Raw genomic sequence first — 24546 nt, 5'->3', positions numbered from 1 at the left:
TTATTGGTGATAGTGGTTGACAGTTCCGTGTCCCAGTATACGTGCAGTGATATTAGCAAAGGTACGCCGTCCAGCCTAAGAGAATTGTAGATTTCAGTTATTGCATGTCTGCCACGTCCATGCGTCAATTTTTGTATGAGGTGTGTTGTGGGAGGTTCAGTGCGATCATTATCCCATGTCTGGAGGAATTGGAGTGTTAGCAATACCTATAGTATGAATGTCCCCTGTGGTATCCCGAAGTTCCTCACTAAGGCCTCAAAGGTTTGTAATTGTGAGTTTGCATACATGTCGCCCCTGGTGTTCAATCCTTCCATCTTCCAGGTCTCAAGCTCTGGACGGCCAAGATAGGCGAATGTGCCTGGCAAGACCTCTAGTGGTAGGCTAGGGGCATAGGGCCTGGGCTGTGTTTTTTGGCTGCATGTATTTAGCCCAATTGCGTCTAGCTGTCACTATTAAAATGTTTCCTTGTTTTTTTTGTAGCACTGTGGTAGAGCCCGATAGCCACTCTAGTATTGCTGGTTGCCCCTGGGATAATGCCACGATTACTAGTTCGGTGAGACTGCTCTTAGCAAGCCACCTCATCAGCCATCGCAGCTACACTGCAGCGTAATCATTTTCGTAGTTTGGTGCACTCAGGCCGCCATCCCACAATGGCGGGTATAATTTGCGGAGCGCCAACCTGGACCTAGAGTTCCCCGAATTCAGGGAGACAAGGAATGACTCAAAGTCTGTGAATAGCCTCTGCGGTAATCGATAAGGGAGTGTGGAAAAAAAATATAAGAGTCGGGGGAGTGCAAGCATCTTGGAGATGGCAACTCGCCCCATGGGGGATAAAGGCAAACTCAACCAAAATGGAAGAGCTGCGCTGGCCCGGACGATAGTACGTCCCAAGTTACCATCTATCGTGTCTGCTCTTGAGTGATAGACCCTGACCCCCAGGTACTTGAAGATGTCAAACGCCCACTCCAGTGGTGTATGAGGCATGTAACGTCTTTGGTCTGGGGATAGTGGTTTCATTGAGAACACTGCTGACTTGGACCAATTACCCGTAGCCCCAAGACCAGTGCGTGTTCATTTAGCAGGTCCATTGGCTCCCGCAGGACTTAAATCTGGCCACGCAAGTAGATCAGTGCGTCGTCTCCATACAGAGATACTATGTGCCATCACCGATCCACGCATATACCCCATTGCAGCACACGTTGGCGCAGTTTGCTTGCCAATGGCTCCATGGTCAGTGCAAAGAGAATGGGTGACAAAGGGCATCCCTGCCTTGTGTCGCGTTCTATCACAAATAGTGGAGAGAAAGTGCGGTCCATCTTTACCCTGGCCTGTGGCCTCATGTATAGTAACTGTATCCACTGGAAGAAATTAGGGCCAAATCTGAAACCAGACAATACTGCCAGCAAGTGGCGCCAGCCCAAAGTGTCGAATGCCTTTTCGATATCTAAAGACGCTATCCAGGGTATTTTAAGTTCCTCCAGTGCCCATTCTAGTGATGCAAAGAGCCGGCACAAATTTAGCCTGGTGCTCCTCCTACGAATGAAACCGTTCTGATCTTCATGCACCAGCACGGGCACAGCCTCGACCAGTCTACTGGCCAGTAATTTCCCTCATATTTTGTAATCTACATTCAACATTGATAATGGGCAATAAGAAGCCATCTGGAGGGGGTCCCTGCCCGGCTTGGGTAACACCACCAGCGTCGCCTCATGCAAAGTGGGCGGGAGTTCACCCTTTTCGAATGCTTCTGTGTACATATTGTTCAGTCACGGATAAGTTGTTCAGAGTGTGTGGTGTAAAATTCTGATGGCCATCCATCCGTCCCCAGAGTCTTACCTGCCGCTAGTTGCCCAATAGCCTCGGAGATCTCGTCCACAGCAATAGGGTCTTCGAGTGAGTCGTAGTGCTGTTGCGTTATCTGCAGGAGTTGAAGCTCCAACAGGAACCTCTGTATAAAGATGGAATCATAAGCATCTGGGGCCGTGTACAATCAGGTATAATACCATAAAACGTGTTATTGATCATTTCCTGGGTGTTCACCATAGTCCCTGTGGGTGTGAGTATTGCTGTAATAGGAGGTTGTGAAGTGTTGGTTTTTAAAAGCCATGCCAGCATCTTACCAGCTTTGTCCCCCTCGGAGTGCCGACGTGCCAAGTAGGTTTTGTAGTACAGTGCGCAGAGATTATCAAGTGTCTGCTTATATGCTAGGCGTGCCTGGTCCAGCAAGGGACCAACTTGGGGATCTGTGGGTGAAAGCAACTCCCACCTCTATATTTCCAGCTCATGGGTTTGGAGCACGTCCAAGAGTGATTTAGGGAAGCCATTTGTAGTTTTTATGGCATGTCCTCTCAGGAAGACCTTAAATGCCTCCCACTCCACCCCCGTGCTCGAGGTCGTGCCTGAGTTGGCTTGGAAATATGAGCCAACGGAACGTGACAGAGTGGTGCGGAACAACGAGTCAGTGAGTGCTGCAAGGGGAAGTCGCCAAGTCGATATCCTGGGCTTCTGTGCCCCCCATACAAGACGCAACTGCAGAGGATGGTGGTCCGAGATTGCACGCGGTAAATATTCCGCATGTAGTATGCTATGTAGGGCATTGTCTGAACAATAGATGGGGTCTATCCTCGTGTAGAGGTCATGAATTGCAGAGTTGTACGAGTACGTTCGTAGAGCGGGGTGCTTGTTACGCCATGCACTTGCATATTAATTATCCATTCTCTCATATGCTGCGCTAATTTAATGGACTTTGCTCCCTGGAGTGGAGGGCAAGATTGGTTCAAAGTGAGGTCCAGCACAGCATTGAAGTCTCTGCCCCAGTATGTGAGTACTGTGGGGTCTGCGAGCAAAGATGGTGCAATTGATTGCAAGAATGCAGCTTGACCGGAGTTCGGGGCATACAGGGATATCAGTGCCAGTGGGAATCCATTTGAAAGGCCTTCTAGGGTTGCATAACGACCTTGTGTGTCAATTCTGGAATGTAATATCTTTAACGGGACTCCGGGTGCCACCCATATAAGAGCGCCCCTAGCATATGCTCAGTATGTGGTGCCAAGGTACCGTGCCTCTCCAGCGCTTGCGGAGGGACGTAAGAATTTGCAGAGTCAGATGAGTTTCCTGTAGCAGCGCTAACAAGACCATGTGGCTATGCAAATATTGATTCACCTGGAGGCGTTTGGCGCAATCCGCCAAGCCGCGAACATTCCAAGCTAGCAAAATATAATCACCGTCAACCATCTACTTCGCAATAAAGAAATAAGTGAACCCAGGATTCCACTCCAAGCTCCACCCCCCACAATGATCCGTTCCCCAAACCCCCCACACCCCCCCCCCCCGATTCCCAACCCCAGCAACACTAAAATGAGCAGTCAGCCGCACTTCCCGCACCACGTGGATAAATGGACAGATCGAAACAAATAATAAAAATTACCAACATCCCACCCCAGGCCGACTTGCCATCGGGCAATTGGCCATCTGCACTGAAATGCATTTTATTCAAGCAAAATATAACAGAATCTAATTCCAATGAATGAAATATAAAGAAGCAGAGGGACAAAAGGGTGAAGAAAAAAAAATAAGAATAGTGAAAGAAGGGAAAAGAGAAAAGGATAATAGAAAAAAGAAAGAATTACAAGGGTGCTGTATCAGCTACTTATCACTCTTCAGGGGGCGCAGCAAGTCAGGGTGGTGCTGCTGGTTGGCTGCCTTATAATGTTCGAGCCAGCAACATTCTTGTTTACAGTACGCAGTTCTGTTGTAAGTTCTTAGACACATCTCTGTATGTTCAACCAAGTTCCTCCACAGACTGCAGGGTGAGAGCCAGGTCGCCCCCGATAGTGCTGCGTGCTGTGAGGCAGTAAGAAGTAGTGTCTGATCCATTGCTGTGTCCGAGACCAATTCTAGTCTTTGGGGAGATGTGGAGCTGACTATGTGTTCGGCTCACTTTATAGCTTGCGCACTTAGTTGAGTCAACTGGACTTTTGTTGGTCGTTGTAATCTACCCCAGCCCTTGCACGGACCCACCAGTTTCCATGCTTGCTAGAATCCGTCACCACCATGGGCGGTGTGTGCACGCAAGACCATGTTGATCTATCCAAGCCCAGGCCTCTTTAGGAGTGGCACAGAAGACGGTATTGTCTTTATGACGGATACGTAGCTTGGCTGGGTATTGTAGTGAATATTGTATTTTGTGTTCTCTCAGGCACTTCTTGACCTCCAAGCTTCCGCCCTATCTCCCCCCCTCCCGTTGGTCTCCAAGATCACGAAGCTCACATTCATGCCACCCTCACGAAGTTCTTGGAAGACAACAATCTGTTTGACCCCTCACCAGAAAGGCTTCCGCCATGTTGCAGCAGTGAGACTGCCCTTCTGGCTGTAACAGAACATCTGAGGGGCACGTTAGACGTCAGTTGCACCTCCGCTCTAATCTTATTGGAGTGCTGCGTTCAACACTGTGTCCCATCAGCTCCTTCTGCAGCGCTTGGAGGATATCAGTATTGGCGGCTCTGCCCTGGGTTGACTTGCCTCCTTCCTAGCAGAGCGCACTTTCCAAGTGTCAGTCCCCATTTCTGCTCCCAGGTACATGCTGTCCACCAAGGGGTTCCCCAGGGCTCGGCTTTAAGCCCAACCCTTTTTAACATCTACATCAAAACTTTGGCAGCAGTAGCTAGAAACAGAGGATTAGCTGTGGTATCCTATGCGGATGACACACAGCTGGTGTAGCATTATCGGATGACTGGGAATGATGCACTCAAGTTTAAGGAAGAACACCCATTGCAGACTGGATGATTGCCAATTGCCTCCAACTTAATGCCAACAAATCAGAGATCTTGTTGGTGGGCAAAGACATCCATCAGTGGAGTGATCATTGGTGGCCATATTCTCTGGGTCTCCCACCTGCCCCAAAATCGTCAGTTAAACATGGGAGTCTAGGTAGACTCCGCCTTTACCTTTAGGCCCAAACTAAGGCAGTAGGCGGGGTATGCTGCGGGCTCTTAAGAGGTCTTAAACCACTGTTGGGTTTCTTCGATCCCACCACCCGTCAGGTGATCATACAGGCCACAGTCTTCTCAAGAATGGACTATGCTAGCTCCCTATATCCTGGGGCCAACAAAGCAGAGATTCTTCACCTACAAAGGGCACAAATCGCGGCGGTCCGGACTCTCCTAGGCCTGCCGAGAACTTGTTCCACCACTGGCCCCTTGCGCAAACTGCACTAGTTGCCAGTGGAGAAACTTATTCAATTTAAAACTATCTGTATCACCCATAGGATCATAAATCTCCACTCTCCCGCTATTCTGGTTAGTCTTATGGTGCCCTACATACCCACTTGCCAGTTGCGCTCCATGGACCAGCACCTAGTTGTTGTTCCCCGGGTTAAGAGAGCACGGGCTGGATGGTGCTCCTTCTGCGTACTCGCTGCAAAGCTTTGGAACACCCTCCCCGAAAATATCAGAAATATCAGAAACATCCAAAATCATTCACTGTTCAACAAAGCCATCAAAAATCATCTTTTTCCTGCATAACTGATCTTTTGTGCGTTTTCTGGTCTGCGTAGGACAGTTGCATTCTAGGGCTGGGACGCCCTGTTGCTGGGGCAGCCGTGTGCTCTATAAAACCCATAACATAACAGTAGAAGGTTCTGCGGTGCTGTACTGACAGGGTAGAATCTGGGTATATGTGGACTGTTGAATTGTCAACTTGCCATGGGCCCCGGGCTCTAGTTACATGCAGCATATGGTCCCTGTCCCGATAATTGAATAACCTCGCCACCACAGGACTGGGAGGGTGGCGCGGGGGTCCCCCCGGTACATTATGAGCTCTTTCGACCAAAAAGAATTTTGAATTCTTGCCCTGGAGGATTTCTGTGGAGAACCAGGCCTCTAGGTAGAAATACATATTGTGGCCCTCCGCCTGCTCCGGCAGGCCCACTATGCTCACGGTGTTCCTACGCGAACATCCTTCCTGGTCCTCCATGCGAGCTCTCAGGTAATTCCACTTATTGCTGGAGGGAATAAATCTGGTCCGTTACCGCATTCACTGTTGAGTGCAATGACTCTAAAGTGGATTTCGACTCCTTCACTATCTTTCAGTTTCTTATGATCTTCCCTCAAGAACCCTAGATCAACACATATCGAGTCAATTTATGGGCCCAAGTTAGTCTTGATGTCCAATATCGCTGCCATCAGCTCATCGAACCAATGTGATTGATCATTGCGTTCAACAGGATTCGGTGGCCCAGAGTGTTCCGTATTCTTCGCGCCAGGAGCCAGGGTCTATGTGTCTGATGGTTGCGATTGCGCCTTATCCATTCTGGGTTTTTCCATCTCGACAGTGTCGGCGTGTGGTGCTTTGGAGTTAGTTTATCTGTCTGCTGTGGTCCTCTGGGAGGAAGCTAATATTGATTGTTAGTCAATATTCATAGATCGGTGGTATCTCGCCGAGAATAAGAGCACGGCCAGCCGGGCAGCATGTAAAGCCATTGACATCACCAGTCGCCCCTGACCAATCTGCTAGGCAACATCTTCACCAGACCAGGTGCCACGTGGGACTTTGTGGCGACTTATGCCCAGAATGCGTGCTGGAGTTATGTTGTCGGAGATAGAGACATCAGGGGGTCCTAGGTCTAGTATGGTGCTGCTGTTGTATAAGTAGGGGCAACTCACCGAGGTAGGAGCGAGGTAGTGTGTGCGCTGCAGTCATGCCACTTCCCAATAGTCTCGTGCTGGGCCCTCTCTTCGTAGGCTCCCAAGTTGCGGAACCAAGAGACCCCTATGTGCCCCCAGCAGTGTCTTCATGTCCGGGCAGTCCCGGGGGGGGGGGCGTGCAGCAGGCGGTATACAGGAGCTCACCTTGCTATCTGGCAGCCCTGTGAATGATTGTCCAGAATATACTCAGCACGTTCAGTAGGGACCGCCGGTGAGGGGCGCAGTCAGCACACCAACTGCACAGTTCAATGCGTTGGCACCCTCAGTGTGGCGACTACGTCGATAGGTCTCCAGGATACGCTGAGCAGGGTGTCCGCAAGTCGCAGATACACGGGATCCATAGTGTGCCTCATGTAATGTCCGCCCGTCCCAGTCCCTTCCGGCACACTCCTGGTGAGCGGACGTGTCCTCTTGTGAGATGCACGGCACAATGCCGCTTTGATGGTTTAGCTGCAGCCACGTCCAAAGAGGTGATGGTAGATGTAGGTCTTGGAGCCTCCCGACTGGCCTGGTACGGGTGAGGGACTCCCTCCACGCCCTGCGCCTATTTTGATTCTGTCCTGGCACAGCAAGCGGGAAGCGCAGACAGCGCACACCAGGCTGCCGCGTAGCCAGGTGGGGTCTCCACACTCTAGGTCCGTGTCTTCAGGGCGTCAGACAGAAAACTTCTCCTGCAGCCCCATTTTCAGGATTCTTTTGCTGGCTCCGAGTGGAGCTCAAATTAGCATGTCCGTGCTCGCTGCCATCTTGGCCTCGCCCGACTTTACCTTTAAAGACAGTTTTCAACCGAGCGGCGGATAATAGATAAGCCTTAATCTCCACCTACGATCAACAGTAGCATTACCAAAGTCAGGGCGTACAAAAAATGAAAAGTTGTTAAAGCTTCGCTGAGCATCCGTCGAGACTTCTCAAAAATAGCTTGCCTGAGAAGGAAATTCCCAAATTACATCAGAACCGCTCTAGGTTGACCCTCACTTGCACTCCCCAAGTGGTTCTGATTTTTGCGCATAAGTGGGATCTATGCACTCTTTGCACTTCTGTCTCCCAGTTTCAAGCCACAAGTGCGGGGAAAGCACTCCTTAGAAGGTCAAGCTTCAAGGTTCTACTATCCCCTCCTATATTCCAAGGAACCACAGGTTGTTCCGCCTTTGGCGATTCTCAAAATCTTCAATCTTCCACAGAATGTCAGTGAGCTGGCCCTCCTGAGTTTTGACCCGACCCTTTTGGATCCCCACATCCGCTTCCACCACCTTTGTTCTCCCTTCTATGGCACTATGTTTATCGCTAATCTCCACACAGGACTTAGCCACCTTGGAGCTGCTTAGTGGCTAATCGGGCTCTTCAACGCTCTTAGTTTCTGCTGAATGTTCTTTAATAGTGCCATAAATAAGCTTTAATGTCGGTTTGCCTAGTTTCTCTCCTGTACTTGTGGTGGTGATACCTCATGGGAGAGCTAAATTATCACACACACACACACCATCATGACTGCCTTCCTGACCCAGTAGGGCATGTCAGAGTAATCCCACTTCAATGTAGCTGCCGCCTGGGATTCTTTAACTCTTTTCTTGGCAGTGGAAGCTGGCTTTCATTTCTTCTTCTATGGCTTCACCTACTTCCTCCGCTTAACTGTGCCCCCGGTACCATGAAAGGCAAATGCTACTTACCCAGTATGAATCTGTTCTTGGCACGTAGAACTGTAGATTCACATGCTTTGCATAGCCCGCCATCAAGTGATAGGTCCGGATGTTTGCACTTTGTTTTTGTTCGAAGAAGTCTTTTCCAGTCACTAGGTAGGGGACTCCTCCTTTCGGTGAAAGTGCGCATGGGCATCAGCTCCATTGTTAGACTGTTTGCCGCAGAGGGTGATAATGGAGTTAGTAAGAGCAGTAAGAGGTGTCCATGTATATATGTAGCTAAGATATTACTGCAACAGGTATAGGTACCCGGGGAGGCGGGTGGGCACATGTTCATCTACAGCTCTACATGCCAAGAACAGATGCACACTGTGTAAGTAGCATTTTCCATTCCAGGCATGTGAGCTGTAGATCACATGCTTTGCATAGGCTATACAGCAGTTATTTTGGAAGAGGTGTGGCGCCGCGGCCAGGGCGGCTGACGCTGGAATCTGGGGGGCACAGTTCGATCCCCAGCGCCGGCGGCAGATTAGCCCAGCACCATGTGACTCTGGGCAATAGCTTGCTTAATCTTCCCAACGACCCCCAGCGCCTAGAGCTGTTGCAGTTGTCTTGAATAGTGCGAGTAAAACTGCTTGGCCACACAGTTTTGCTGTCTTGCAAACAAGTATACACAATAGTTTTTTGTGAATGTGTAGGTGTAGACCATGTTGCAGCTTTGCAAATGCCATCTATGGGTATATTCTCTAAGGATGCCATAGAAGCCCCTAGTTTGCTTGTGGAGTGCACCCTAGGGGGAATTGTCAGTGTTCGTTTTTCCATTGCACAGCATGTCTGAATGCACTTGACTATCCACCTTGCAATGCCGGTATTTGATATAGGATTGCCATTCTGTGGTGGCGCAAAAGCGACAAATCGTTGTTTTGTCTTTCGGAAAGGTTTCGTCCTTTCTACATAGTAAAGTAGTGCTCTTTTCACATCTAAAGTGTGCAAAGTACGTTCTGCCACAGAATCTGGTTGAGGGAAGAACACAGGCAACTCAACAGATTGATTGATATGAAAGGCAGAAATGACCTTTGGTAGAAATTTAGGGTTGGTCCTAAGAACCACTTTGTTTTGGTGTACTTGTAAAAATGGTTCTTCTTTGGTTAGTGCCTGAAGCTCACCTACTCTCCTCAGTGATGTGATAGCTATGAGGAAAGCTACCTTCCAAGTGAGAAATTGCATTTCACATCCATGTAATGGCTCAAAGGGTGGACCCATCACACTGGTAAGGACAATGTTGAGATTCCACATTGGAGCAGATGAATGTCTAGGAGGGATGATTCTTTTAAATCCCTCCATAAAAGCTTTAATGACAGGCATTCTAAAGATGTTGTCTGTTCTGTAGGTATGCAGCAATATGTAAGCATATGGAAGAGAACGCTAAATTGGAAAGCTGCAGATGTAATAAATAGCAAATGATGTTTTGAACTGAAGCGTCCAGCGGATTGATTTGTTATTGCAATATATTACAAATCTTTTCCATTTTGCTGCATAGCATGCTCTTGGGGTAGGACGTCTAGCCTCTTTGATGATGTTCATGCAGTCTGGTGGGAGATTAAGGTAGCCAAACTCTAGGATTTCAGGTGCCAGATCACAAGATTGAGATGACTGGGATCTGGAGGTCTTCTCTCCTAGGCTCTGAGTGAGAAGATTGAGAGTGAGATGTAGTTTTTGGTGAGGAGCTACTAGCTATAACAGTGTTGTGAACCAGGGTTGCCGGGCCCATGTGGGAGCAACTAGGATTAGTGTCAGGGACACCTGTCTGAGCTTCCAAACCACTAATGGAATGAGGGGGAGATGCAGAAAAGCGTAGGCAAATATCCCTGACCAATTCATCCATAGTGCATTGCCTTTGGACAATGGGTGTTAATGTCTGGATGTGAAGCTTGGGCATTTTGCATTTAGGATTGTGTCGAACAGATCTATGTCCGGAAAGCCCCACATTTGGAAGAATAGGTGGAGAACTTGAGGATGGAGTTTCCATTTGTGGATCTGTTGTCTTTGATGACTGAGCAGATCTGCAATCTGATTGTTACTCCTGGGAGGTGTTCTGCAAAGAGATACATTTTGGGATGTATAGCCCACTTCCAGATGGTCTGTGCTAGTTGTGACAGATGGAGAGAGTGTGCCCCCCCCCCCCTGTTTTTGTATGTAGTACATTGCTGTCATGTCGTCCGTACGGATCAGGACAGCTTGGCCTACTCGATGTACTTGAAACGCTTTGAGTGCTAGAAAAATCGCTAGCAGCTCTAGATTTATGTGAAGCTGATTTTGCTACAGGCTCCACATATCCTGAATTGGAAGCCTCTGGAGATGAGCTCCCCAGCCCCAACCAGTGAGCGATGAGTCTGCTGTTAGCACTTTCTGTGGAACCGGGTCGAAGAAGGGCCGCCCTTTTGAAAGGTTTTGTGTATTCCACCAGTGTAGAGAGCGATGGGTGCGCCCGTCCACCAACACTAGATCTGATAAGAGACCCTGATTCCACTGCCGTGCTAAGCACTCCTGATGGGGACGCATGTGGAGTCTTGCATAAGGGAGTATTAGAATGCAAAAAGCCATCATACCTAGTAACTGCATGAACAATCGAGCTGGTAATGAGTGTTGAGGTTGAAACTGACCGAGTAAAGTTTGCATGTGGGGAATCTGACCGGATTAGGGTAGGCCAAAGCCTTTTGTGCATCTATTGTGCCGCCTAGATACGCTTGTGTGTTGGATGGTTGAAAATGGGATTTGGACAGATTTTCTGTGAATCCAAGAGCGTGGAGCAACTGCACTGTTTTGTGAGTGTGACAGCTTTTTTGCGAGTTGGCTTTTATGAGCCAGTCGTCCAAATATGGGAAGATGTGAATGTGTTGTCATCTTAGATGAGCTGCAACTACTGTCTGGAACTTGGTGGAAACCCTGGGTGTGGTAGTTACTCCAAATGGGAGCACCTTGAACTGATAGTGCTGGCCTGCTACTACGAACCTGAGGTAGTTGCGGTGAGCAGGGTGTATTGGGATATGTTGATAGGCATCCTTTAAGTCCAGAGTGGACAGAAAATCTCTTTGTTGAAGGAGCGGGAGCACTTACTGGAGTGTGACCATGTGAAAGTGGTCCGACTGAATGTATAGATTTAGTTTTTTGAGGTCTAGCATAGGCCTGAGAGAGCCGTCCTTCTTGGGAATTAAGAATTACAGGGAGTATACCCCTGCCCCTTGATATTTTAATGGAACTGGTTCTATAGCTCCTTTTTGTAACAGAGAGAGAACTTCTTGCTTTAGAAGGGTAAGATGTTCTTGTGACATTGTGTGTGATCTTGGAAGAATGCTTGGGGGAGTGTCTGTAAGTTCCTGGCAGTAACCATATTGGATAATTTGTAAAACCCATTTGTCTGAGGGGATTGTGTTTCAGACAGGGGAGAAATTGTGAGAGACGTCCCCCCGACAGGGGTGGAATGATCGGGGGTAGCTGAAGGAAGTCACTGCTTGTTATTTACAGCGGAAGAGCATGTGGAGTTGCCTCTGCCCCTTCCCTTACCATTGTTTCCTCTAAAACCTCCTCTGAAATAGCCTCTTGATGAGGGTGATTGGTTGTTGCCCTTGTACGAGGAGGAGGGATTTTCTGTAGAAATATTTTTAGAGCCAACCCTGAAAAAGGAGTGACGAAAGGAACCCCTATTCGCAGGTAACTGCAAAGCTCCCATAGACTTTGCGACTTTGGTATCTTTTTTCATCTTTTCCAACGAGGTGTGAACTGCTGGACCAAAGAGGTGCTCTTTGTCAAATGGCTGGTTGAGAATAGAGGCCTGTTCCTCAGGTTTGAAACCTGAAATTCTCAACCATGCATGTCTACGTAGCAGTAGGCTGGTGTTTACTGTGCGCGCTGCTGTGTCTGCTGCGTCCAGGGCGCACTTGATGGAGGTATTGGTGAGGAGTTTGCCTTCCTGAATAAGATCATTTGCCTTGGAATTATGTTCATCAGGCAGAAATTGCATGAGTCTTTCTAACTCATCATAAGGAGCCCTATCATAACTGGCTAACAAAGCCTGAGCATTAGCGATGCGCCACTTATTAGCCGCTCGTGAGGCTACCCTTTTGCCAGAGGCATAAATTAACTTGGGCTCCTTATCAGGAGGAGGGGCCTCACCTGTGGTTTGGGAGTTAGCTCTCTTGTGTGAGCATTGGAAACCACAAGAGAGTCTAAGGGCAGCTGACCCTTGATGTAAGCAGGGTCAGAAGGTGCCGGTTTATATTTCTTCTCAACTCTAGGGGTGATGATTCTTGCTTTAACAGGATTTTTGAAAACCTCATCTGCTTGTTTAAGCATCCCCTTAAGCATTGGCAGTGTATGGGTAGTTTTTGAGAGCATCTTAGGGTCTCAAACAAGAAGTCCTCCTCTGAAGCCTCCTTATGCAGTTTCATCCCATGATAATGAGCAGGCCTGTTAAGAAGCTCAATATACCCTATATTGTTGTCAGATGGTGATGGTCTGGACAGATACAAGTTAGGGCCATTATCAGTGTTTGGGTCAGTGTGATAATCCTTCTATGGGTCAACATCCTGTGGCCTATCCTCATCCCCTTTCCCTTGATCCTATAGGTCAGGTGATAGTGGTGAATTAGTGAGTGTGATGAGTAATTGAGAATTAGTGGGCGAAGGACGTGGAATACATGGTGGTGAAGGGTTAGTACCCATATTTTTCTTTTCAGGGGAATATGGTACTCTTCCTGTTGGCTCATTTTCCTTTTGTCAGGCAATTTGGTATGGATATGACCAGTGTATGGGTTTATAACCAGTTCTCTCTGTTTCGGATCCGAAGGTGGAACATCGGACCGAGGCTCTTTGGGTGGAGTCTTTATCTTTGCTTGCCGTTTTCAGCGTCTATGGTTTTGGCTCCGATCTCTTCCGTACCGAAGATTTAGTCTTTTTCAAAAGGATGGAACGTGGACCACGACATGTTTTGATTTTGGCACAGAGGATTTCGCTTCGGCGCTGGCATGGGGACAACTCAAGACGGAGCCGGAAGGCTTCTCCTTATGATTCGGCGCCGGGCCCAGTGGCGGGGCGCTCCAAACTTTTTCTTGGTGACAACCTTGGCCCTTAGGCAGAGCAAGGACCGTAGCCTATTTGGTCTTGTTTTGTTGTGGCAAGGTGTAACTTGCTCCTCTTCTTCCATGTCGGAGTCAGCCTCTGAGATTTGTTCTTCTTCCTCTGCTCCTTGAGCTTGTGTTTCTTCTTGGTCGGAAACTTAGCCGAAGATGTCCGGTACGGAGCCCCCTTGGTGTTGCATCTCATGACGTCGAGCCAGACGGTCACTGTGCGTCTTCTTTGATCGAAACAATTAGCACGTGTCGCAATCTTTCTCGTCGTGTTCCGGGGATAAACAGAGGTTGCACACTTCGTGCAGGTCGGTGCGCGGAACTTTGGCGTGACACCTGGGACAGAGCTTGAATGGAGTCCGTTCCATCTACTGCTAGCGAGCCCGGCGCGGGGAGGACCGACAGCCCTCCACGAGTCCTACAATTCAAATCCGAATCCGATGGCGGAAAAAAACAATTAACAATGAAGCTGATGCCCAAGCGCACTATCACCAAAAGGAGGAGTCACATACCTCGTGACTGGAAAAGACTTCTTCGAACAAAAACAAAGTGCAAACATCCAGACCCAACACTAGATGGCGGGCTATGCAAAGCATGTGATCTGCAGCTCACATGCCTCAAACAAGCTGCTACCACTATCCATTGACAGAGAAACACCGTCTTCTTCCTCGCTTGATCTGAAACTTAGCTCTGAATCATTAGTGAGGGAATGGAACTCCCCCCACCCCCACAACTCCTGGGAGAGGTCTGGGTTCTGATTATGCCTACATCTATGCCCTCCAAAATCATTATCACTTGGACTCTTTACACCAGTAAAGTTCATAGGGTTCTCCCCCCTAACAGTCAAATCCCCATTGACTGCAATATTTTCATCTGATGTGGAGCGACCCATACTTCCATGCTTCCACTCAGTGCATTAATTTCCTAGTATGCAGTCCGACCTCCCACTACCTTGACTTACTGCACATTCAGATCCGCCACAGATCTCCTCAAGGTTGCCCAAGAGAAGGGAATCAGCTGTACCGCATTCAGTCCCATGCGCCCCTCTTACTCTTTGAGCATGACCCAGCTTAGAGCTAATGCTATTAGCAGGAAACGCAGACCAGTCTCCATTCTTACAACGGTCTGTCGTAGCGTTGAGCCCAGCAGCTGCAGACTGGCAGATGTGTCAACTGGGCGATCTGAAATAAAGCCGGGGATGGGCATCTGCGGAAAAAACTTTTTTTTTTTTCCAGGGATATTCCCAAAAGGATTTTGTAAAGCAATCCAGATTTGGCACAGAATTGACAGAAAGCTAGATCTGGACTAAGAAACCATACTTTTTGTGATTTAGTGTAAATCCTTTCAGCGTTTTTGAGAAATTAATATTCAAAATATAATGATATCTGAACTGATTGTCCCTCAGGAGTATCATGGTACTCCTGCGGTAACACAACAAAATGGAGTGATTTGATTGGTTGGGGGAGCTGTTTTTTCTCATCTGCATTCTTGGTGTGCCGGACCACTGCCGCTCCTGCAGGAAATAGCAATCTGACTGGCTGGCTGCAACTCTAACAGAGTAGCCACCGTTGTAGGACACAGGGACTCCGTCCCTGTGTCCTGAGGGAAAAATAACATTGAGTTATAAGGGGTCCAAGAGGGACTCCTCCCAGTTCGCCCCAAAAAGAATTTGTTAAAAATAGTTTTGCCCTTCGGTGCCTACTTAAAAGCTATGCAAAAACAAACCCAATATTCTGGGGACACTAGTGTTCGCAGGCCAGCCCTCTGTGGAAACCCAACTCCACTTAGGTGGCTGAACCTGGACTACAAACGACTTACACCCTGTGCCAAATGTTTTATGGACAGCCAACCTCCTATAGGCAACCAAGCTAGTGGTGCACATGGTGTTCACCCTGTGCACAGGCGATCACGGGGAGACATGCCCTCCAGACACTCAAGTCTCTGAAGCTGAGAGACCTACTACGTAAGGCTTTCACCTCGTTACAAACCCTTTGTGGATAGCCAACCCTCTATGGGTAACCAACCTCATACGGGTGAGCAAGTCTCTGATGTGCACTGTTACTGTGCACAAAAACACATCACAGACAACCCACTCCCTCTTGACATCCAAGCCCCCTTAGGTGGATAAACTCCCAGTATGGCCAGCCTTCATGCTGTACTAAACCCTAATGGATAACAGACTATGCAAACCCAAACACACACGGGTGAGCAAGCCCCTGCTGTACACAGTCTTCACACTGTACACAAATCCTCACAGACAGCCCACTTCAAGACACTCAAGCATCCTTAAGTAGCCAAACCCCTATGATGTACATCTTTCAATCTGTTCCAAACCCTTTGAGGACAACCAACCCCCGGTGGGCAATTAACCACACATGGGGAGTGGTAATCCCCTGATGCACACGGCTTTCACCCTGAAAACAAACCCTGACAGACATCCCACTCCCTACAGAGAGCCAAGACATCTTAGTTGGCTAAACCCATACTATACACAGCTTTCGCCCTGTTTGAACCTTTCAGGACAGGCAACAATCTGTGGACTAGCAACTGCGGACAGATTAACGGGCCCCTGCAGGATATGGTCTTCTCCCTGTGCACAACCCCTTATGAACAGCCCACTTCCTTCAGACACCGAGTCTCCTTAGGTGGCCAAATACCTACTATACACAGCTTTCGCCCTGATTAGAACGCATTGTGGGCAATTAAACCCTTGTGGGTAAACAACTGCACATGGATGAGCAAGCCTCTGCTGTCACAGTGTAATCCCTGAGGCTGAAAGGGTAGAAACTTCTAGTAAATGTAGCCAAACATTCATTTCAACCAATCAGATGCCATTTCTTTCCTTCAAAAGTACCGCAATGCCATTTTCAGATACTGTGGTACTGCTACACCGAAAAACACAGAAACGTGACATAAAAACACAAGACATCTTCAATAGCTGTGCATCTGAGAAAACCTATCAGCTAAAAGTTGAATTATTAAAATCACTCTTACATACAATACACACTTTATGTAATTTTTTTTTTTTAGAGGTTCCAGGGTACTCCTGTGAGGCATGCAACAGTAAGTAAACCCCACACAGGACTCCCTCAGAACCCTTCTGCAGTTTGTACAACTACCACAGGAGTATCATGGTACCCATTGGAGGTAAAAAAAATTAAAAAAAAAACATTTAGTTGAGAATTAACACTACTCAACATTCACTGAAAAAAATAAACATAAGAATGATATTATAGTTAAGTATGCTAACAACATTTTACTTTATGTTAAAAGAGAAACCCTTGAAATTCACTGAAAACCAACACAACAATACACAGTGTGATTCTAAGTGTCGTTTCAGGAATAGGTCAAACATATTTGTAAACACTAAGGGGCTGATTAGATGTCAGTGGGTCGGCGTCGGACCCACCGGCATCTGCCCCTACAGTCCACCTGCCGCATTATCATGCGGCAGGTGGAGGCATCGGGCGGAGGGACTGTCCGGGGGTGCTTCAGATGGGCTCAAGGAGCCTATCGGTGCATCGGAAATACACCATAATCCCCTAATGATGGCGGCTCCACAGTCGGGATTATGATGTCATTTTCTAACAGCCTTTCCATGTCAACCTTTCGGACACTGAAAGGCTGTCGGAAAATGACTTTGAGGGCCCCTAGCAGGGCCCCTTCCCCTCTGGTCCTCAGCTATTGGGCCTGCGGGCACCTATGGTGCCCCCTAAACATCCCTGCATCTCACGGTGTCTGCCACACGGTGCAGGGATGTTTGCCTATAGATAGTTTGATCTATAGAGTCTCGGTCACTGAAGATAGAGTTGAGCAGTCACAAAGTTATAATGTTAAAAACGTGACTTTACTCGCTACCTCCCTTTCACCCAATCTTTTGTTTTTAGCATTAATTATGTTTTACTCGCTTGGAAGTCGTTGCTCCGTTTCTGTAAATAGTGCTGTAAATCTTGATCTTTATCTGGTCACAAATGTGGCAGCTACGTTTCTGTTCCCAATGGTTATTTCCCTTTCTTAGTCCTCTAGCCAGTGCTGCTAGCTGCTTCTCTGGTTCCAGTGGTAATTCCTCATTTTAAGTCCTCTAGACAGTGATACAGCTGCTTCTTTGGTCCCAGTGGTAATTCTTCATTCTTAGTCCACTAGCCAGTTCTGCTACCTGCTTCTTGGTCCCAGTGATAATTCCTCATTCTTAGTCCACTAGACAGTGTTGTTAGCTGCTTCTCTGGTCCCGTCAGTAAGTCCTCATTCTAAACAGTGATGCAGATATCTCTTAGGTCACAGTGGTAATTCCTCGGTCTAAGTCGTCTAGACAGTGCTGCTAGCTGCTAATCTGGTCCAGTCGGTAATTTCACATGCTAAATTCTCTAGGCAGTGCTGCAGCCGTGTCTGTTCTCAGTGGTAATTCCTCATTCTAAGTCTTCTAGACAGTGCTGCTAGCAGCTACTCTGGTCCTGTTGGTAATTCCTCATTCTAAGTCTTCCAGACAGTGCTGCTAGCTGCTACTTTGGCCCCATCTGCAATTCCCACATTTTAAAACCTCTAGGCAGTGCTGCAGCTGTGTCTCTGTTCATACATTTACCACACTCCAAACCAAAACACATACATAAAAGACATTGTCATTTACAATGCCAATAGCTTAAACTCTGATAAATGTGAGACCAATTGCATTGCAAATGCTTGTTGAACCTCTATCCACACCGTTGTCATCTTGTATGCCCTTTCGCACCCCAGCAGCTTCTCTGTCAGCCCCACTCCTTGTGAAACTCTTATGTGTACCGCCAGCCTCACATCTGTAGCTCCTCTGTATGCCACTGTGTGCTGCTCTGGCTTTCAAGCCCCGTCCACCCAGCCCCTAACATTGGTACATTTTATTGCTTTGTCTGGTAAGCAAAAATGTAAGCACTCCGCTACAGCAGAAAACACAGAACGAATTTACAGAACTCCGCTCCAGAGTTAAGAGTGAAAAATGTTTTCCAGCACCCATTTCTGTTAACAGTGCCTACAGTTAAAAGAACAAGCATTGGCATAGCCAATAGGTCTCGCCTTTGGAACCGTATAAGTATTTAGTTATGCAGTACAATATCCTTGGTGCAACAACATCAACTGTTGCATGTCTAAACACTTAGAAGGTCCCAAAGGCAAGACCTATTGGCTATGCCTGCCAAACCTACCTTTCCTGCCAGACAAAAGATTTAAAAACGGCAGGAACATCCCAAACGGCTGAAACGATGGCCTAACATACAGCTCTTAACGGCCATTAGAAAACTTAGTTAGAAAAATAAAACAGGAAAAATCAAGTGTAAATAAAATCAGGGACAGCCAAGGTAGTGGAGATTTCTACGAAATGTGCAACAAAACAAACTTTAGATTTATTCTATGGCCACATTTGTCAATTATGTGGTTCAAATGTATTGCTAGCATTCGGTGCTTACAAGTCAGAGCGTAAATAAAAAGAGTGGAAAAAAGCCAAAGTACTCCCCAAGCCACACAAAAAAGTGAAATCTTAACCCGGGAGAACATTAATTTCAGGGTACTCAACATGACGAAGCTGATTAACTGTTCTGGGTTCACGGAATACCCAGTCTACAAGAGCAGGAATGTATGATTCACGAGCATTAACAGTTTTGAAAATCAGTGGGGCAATTGTACACCCAATCAATATTCAATGACAGACCTGCCCATGTTAACTCATGCTGCATGTTCACACATGACCAAGACGTGACAGGCACATCAAGATGTGTAGGTGTAGGTGTAGGCACACACAAGTACTTAGCTTGCCCAGAACATCAGATCTAGATTTCAACCTAAAGACTGAACTCATTATTTTAACAGTGTTGCCATAAAACGTGGCTTAGTCATCATTTCAGTACATTAATCCTATCAGCAAACCAAGGGTCCAGAACATTGAACAGGCCCTCATCCTAAATCGCTGGGATCCCAAGAAGGTAATTCTGAGAACACGCCAAAGGTTCGACTGCTTTTAGTCACATGTCTCTAATCACACGGTAATGAGAGGTAAATGCAGCAACCGAGATTCATTTCATTATCACAGTTCTGGGATGACACAAGGCCCTCTTTGTAACCGATATCTACAATCGGACAAGGACAGTAGATCATCAGAAGAAAAAGAAAAAACAGCCAAGGGGCATGTGATCATTGTTCCTAAAATCATATCAACGATTTAAGTAGGACTGCAGCACGTCACTTAAAAAACAAACGCATTTCATCAGGTTTTAAGTCTTGTACTTTGAAATCACAACTCCTCAATAACCTCGAGTATGGAGTCCTGTAACTATAAAAAGATCTAAAATACACTAGAAGACAGGAACATTAAGCCCTTACCTCAAACTCACGTCTGCTATCAGAGGTTTGCAGCTGGGAAATGAAAAGGGCACCTTGCCACATGTACCACAGCAATCACTGACCTCTAACTTAAACTGATTATTACAATGTTTAAATGAGGCCCGATGCTATCCCAGGCCTGACAAGTTAAAGAATCAATGCAGAATATCGCAGCGCATCATTTTCTTCTCCAATTCAAAAGTCCAATGCAGTGAATTGACCTAGGGGCATGCATAGGTTTATGTACGTTCATAGCTGGTCAGCGCAGCTCGTCATTCCTACAACAATCCTCGGATCTAAAAAAACGACTGCAGGTCAATCTTTAATAAAAAGGTATGAACTGCAGGACACAACTAAAGAAGGACTGAGCTGAGCAATGTCCAATGTAGTGCAGGGGCCTTTACTCGCTCCCGAGCTCCCTAAGCCAGGGGAGAGAGAAGGCAGGACATGCACCCGCCTTTGGCCAATTACGTGCTGTCTTTCATAGAAGGCAAAAGACACACAATTGATGAACGGAATGCAGAACAAATCAAAACATTCACCGCCAGTCAAGAGATCTGGGTTAAATCCATCATTCTTTTGCTCACCATGCCCCCCCGGTTTAGACCTGGCCATTGCAAATCAGTCTTGACCCTGTGCCTCATGGGAACAGTCCAGCCAGAACTGCCAAGCCAGGTCCTCCCTGGACCGGAAACAAGCATCCTAGGACCGGTTTCGGGGTTTCACCCCTCTTCAGCCAGGATAGCTTGATTCCAGTGGCATAGTGAGCCCAGGACCCACGTCTGGGCATACCTGGTGCACTTAGGGCGAGAAAGCAAAAGACACACACTTGATGGACGGAATGCAGAACAAATCAAAACATTCACCCCCAGTCAAGAGATCTGGGCTAAATCCATCATTCTTTTGCTTACCATGCCACCCCAGTAAATGATGGAATAAACCCAGATCATTGTGACTGGGGGTCAATGTTTGCATTGTCCAGCATTCCATCCATCAATTGTTTCTTTTGCATTTGTCGCCCTAAGTGGGAAGAGTATGCCCAGATGTGGGTCCCGTGCTCACTACACCACTGGATTCAAGCTAGCCTGGCTGAAGAAGGGTGATGCCCTGAAACCGGTCCCAGGATGCTTGTTCTATAAAAGCAAGATATTCAGAAGAACTTGTTCAATTAAAAGACCATCAAATTCAAGCTCTGTAAAAGACATCATTAGTTTGGGAAGCACTGAGAAATTTAGAGCATATATAAGGGATTGGAACAAACAGACAAGAACCGTCAAATGTTCTTGCAAGATGCAATCTCAACGTCATGCAAGCGTTTACTAATCTATGGCAGGTTAAAGTAAAGTAACATGCTTAGCCTAAGTTACGTTAGTGGTGTACCAATAGGTAAGACATAGAAAAAAATAGAATGGCATGGCAGGCATTGTCAACTGTCATTTATAAAGACCTTGCATCTAAATTGAAGAATGACTACCTGAACTCATTAGGCTCATTTTTTTTCCTAGATGGAGCAGTGAGATGAACAGTCAAACAAATGAGAAGGAGACAAGGTTGAAATTTAGCTGACAAAGGTGATCTGTGAAGGCATAAATGTTTATAGAGGCAACATATGGAGAAAGAGAATGAGGAATGAGAATGGAGAAAGATGGCAAAGAATTACGGATGGATATAGGAACAGTGCTGTGGCAACAAATGGACGGAATGCTGAATAAATCCCCTAGTCAAGAGATCTGGGTTAAATCCATTGTTCTTTTGCTCACTACACCATCCTAGTTTGGACTCAACAATATGCAAATCAGTCTTGGCCCTGCTCCTCATGGGAACCGTCCAGCCAGAACTGCGAAACCGGGTCCTCCTTGGACCGGAAACAAGCGTCCATGATTTGTTCCTGCAGCACTTTTCGCCCTAAGTGGGATAGGTATGCCCAGACGTGGGTCTCTTGCTCGCTGTGGCACTGGATTAAAGCTAGCCTGGCTGATGAGGGGTGATATACCTCAAAACCGGTCCCTGGGTGCTTGTTTATGGTCCAGGGAGAACCCGGCTTGGCAGTTCGGGCTGAACTCTTCCCATGAGGAGCAAGGTCAAGACTGATTTGCATATGACTGATTCTAAACTGGGGTGGTGTAGTGAGCAAAAGAACGATATATTTAACCAAGATCTTTTGACTTGGGGAGAATGTTTGATTTATTCAGCATTTCATCAAACATTTGTTGCCACAGCAGGATATAGGAACAGGGTTGCATCATGGAAAACAGTCATTAATACAAGATACTTGAATACTCCTGCTTTGGATCGGTGCTCTTCCACCTATGGTGGCACTAACAAATATGGCAACATAAAAGAAACAAACATCGTTACCTTTTCTGCTGCTCCAGATCTTCAACGGAAGGCCCATTTTGCATAATATTTGGCACAGCTCCAGCACCTGGAAATGAAAAACCTCAGTTGCATTTTTCTTTCATGATAATTTATTTGTTTAGTTCCCTAAACTGATGTTAGAGGTTTAAGAAACAGTACGTAGAGTTCATGGTAGAGGAAAACCAGTGTAAGTAGCTTGGTAAACTTGCACTTACAGACAATTACTGCAGTATAGTGCTTCATTTGTGCAGGTGATTGGCACAAGCACTTATTTTAGGGATCACAACTTTTTTTTCATCTGACTTTGACCCAGGGCAAGAGAGAAAGGGAGAAGATGAGTTAGACAGGAAAACAATGACAAGGTGAGAAACCAGAGACAATAAAGAGCCCACAAAAGTGAGACGAAGAGACGTAAAGTGTAAGGTGGTGGAAGAAAGCACAGGCGCAAAACAATGAGGTATGAGGCAATAGGGACTGCACCTATTATTTAGTGGGGTCAAAGTCTAGGTTACTTTCTTAGGGTGCTAAGGATCTGAGGTTCAATAGCTCTAAACCTCCTAGAAAATCATAAACAAAGCACTATGATCCAGCACACCACATCATTATATGTAGTACAATATTGTATATCGAAGAATATCAGTCCAATCAGCAGGTCTGGTTTCAAATTTCTTTATTTAATTTTCTTCTTTAAAATCTGCGTAGCCAACGCGTTTCATCCTAACGGACTTCAGGGCAAAAACGTAATAAGAGGGTCTTTTCTGTGTGTTCCCTCAATACTTAGTTAGTGGTGAGCGCTCCTTTTGAGACAGATTTATATACAACCGTTTTAATTCCTCGAATTTGTATAATGCCCTCAATGCAAATTATCCTGTTAGGAGGAGCTAGGATTTGTATCTATTTTAAAGGTTACAGGAGCGTTCCTTTCATCACGTAGTCATGGACTACGTGATGTTTCAAATGCAAAAAAAATGGGACATTTTCAAGCAGTTTGTAGATCCCAGCGTGGTGGTGAAAATGTCAGAATCCACAATCTAGATTTAAAATCCTCATATGTTTCCTCTAGAGATGCTGATGTCCCCAATTGTACACAAAGGTTTTCTAACCTTCTTACTATTGATGAACCTCAAGAATCCATCGAAATAGAACGTCCCCTTTGCTAAGCATTTATTGATGATAAATCTCTCAAATTTATGGCTGATTCAGGAGCCCCTATGACTATTTTAGCAGACACTACTTTCTTTGCTTTAAGGTCCCAGTCTCTTACTTTACAAAGTCCGGAAATTTCACCCAAAGCTTTTGGTGAGAAAGATATTGATCTTTTGGTTTTCTTTTATGCTACTTTGCAAATTCTAGGTAGAAGCACCAATACTACGATTTACGTAGCTGTTAAAGGTAGGGATTTGGTTGGTTGGAAAGATTTAGCCAACCTAGGCATTCATTTGAAACCAGGCCAGAAGAACCCTATTGTTTTAGGAGATCTTCCCCTTCTTTCAATCAACAATGCCTTCCAATTAAAGGTCAAGCATGTTGACCTTCTCTCCACCTTCAAAACCAATTTTTCCTCTGTCTTTAGTGATAGAATGTGAACAATTAAAGGTTTTGAGCACACCATTAGGTTGCAAGCAAATGAATTGCTTGTCACGCACAAGATTAGACCTGTTCCTATTAACTTCAGATCTGATCTTAAACTTTTAGAGGTTTTAACTAATGATGGTATAATTGCAGAAACTGACTCCTCAGAATGGGTTTTCCCCATTGTTCTAGCTAAGAAGAGGAGCGGTGACCATCGTCTTTGTGTGGATTTGAGGTCTTTGAACCGCAATATCATTGTGGATTGTCATCCTCTTCCTCACATTCAAGAAATGCTTGCCAATATTGGCCACTCTAAGTATTTTTGCACCATTGATTTACACTTTGTGTACCATCAGATAGCCTTAGTACTGAATCCCAAGAGCTCACTACTTTTGTTACACTGTTTGGAGGCTACAAGTACTTAAGGCTACCTTTTGGCCTGGCCTCAGCAGCCTTAGTCGTTCAAAATGTAATGGATATTTTGTTCCAAGATATTCCTCGTGTCCAAGCATTTCAGGCAGATATTCTTGTTTTCACGGAAACCAAAGAACAGCATTTAGAAACGTTGCACAATGTTTTTTCTATTCTCAGTGCTAGAGGTAATACTATTCAACAATAGAAGTGTAAGTTCTTAGTTGAACAAAATCGATTACTTGGGGCATACTATTACCCTTGAAGGCATTGAACCCAAGTTTTGTAATGTGGAAGCTATTGTACAAGCACCTACACCCCCTGATAATGATGCCTTGAGATCCTTTCTCTTCTTTGCGTCTTTGCGAGTATTATGCCTGGTTTGTTCCGGATTATGCCT

General features: G+C 46.3%; 1 protein-coding gene across 1 annotated transcript in view; it reads right to left on the bottom strand.

The window, feature by feature from the left end:
- VASP (vasodilator stimulated phosphoprotein) overlaps nucleotides 1-24546 on the bottom strand; it is a 1088669-nt gene that overhangs the window by 833462 nt on the left and 230661 nt on the right. The window contains exon 4 of the mRNA XM_085625566.1: nucleotides 22164-22230. Coding sequence (XP_085481692.1) covers nucleotides 22164-22230 — 67 coding nt within the window. The remainder of the gene's footprint in view (nucleotides 1-22163; nucleotides 22231-24546) is intronic.

This window comes from Triturus cristatus, chromosome 9 (assembly GCF_964204655.1).
Source record: "Triturus cristatus chromosome 9, aTriCri1.1, whole genome shotgun sequence".
Taxonomy (NCBI): Eukaryota; Metazoa; Chordata; class Amphibia; order Caudata; family Salamandridae; genus Triturus; species Triturus cristatus.
This window is presented reverse-complemented; position numbering and strand designations above follow the sequence as displayed.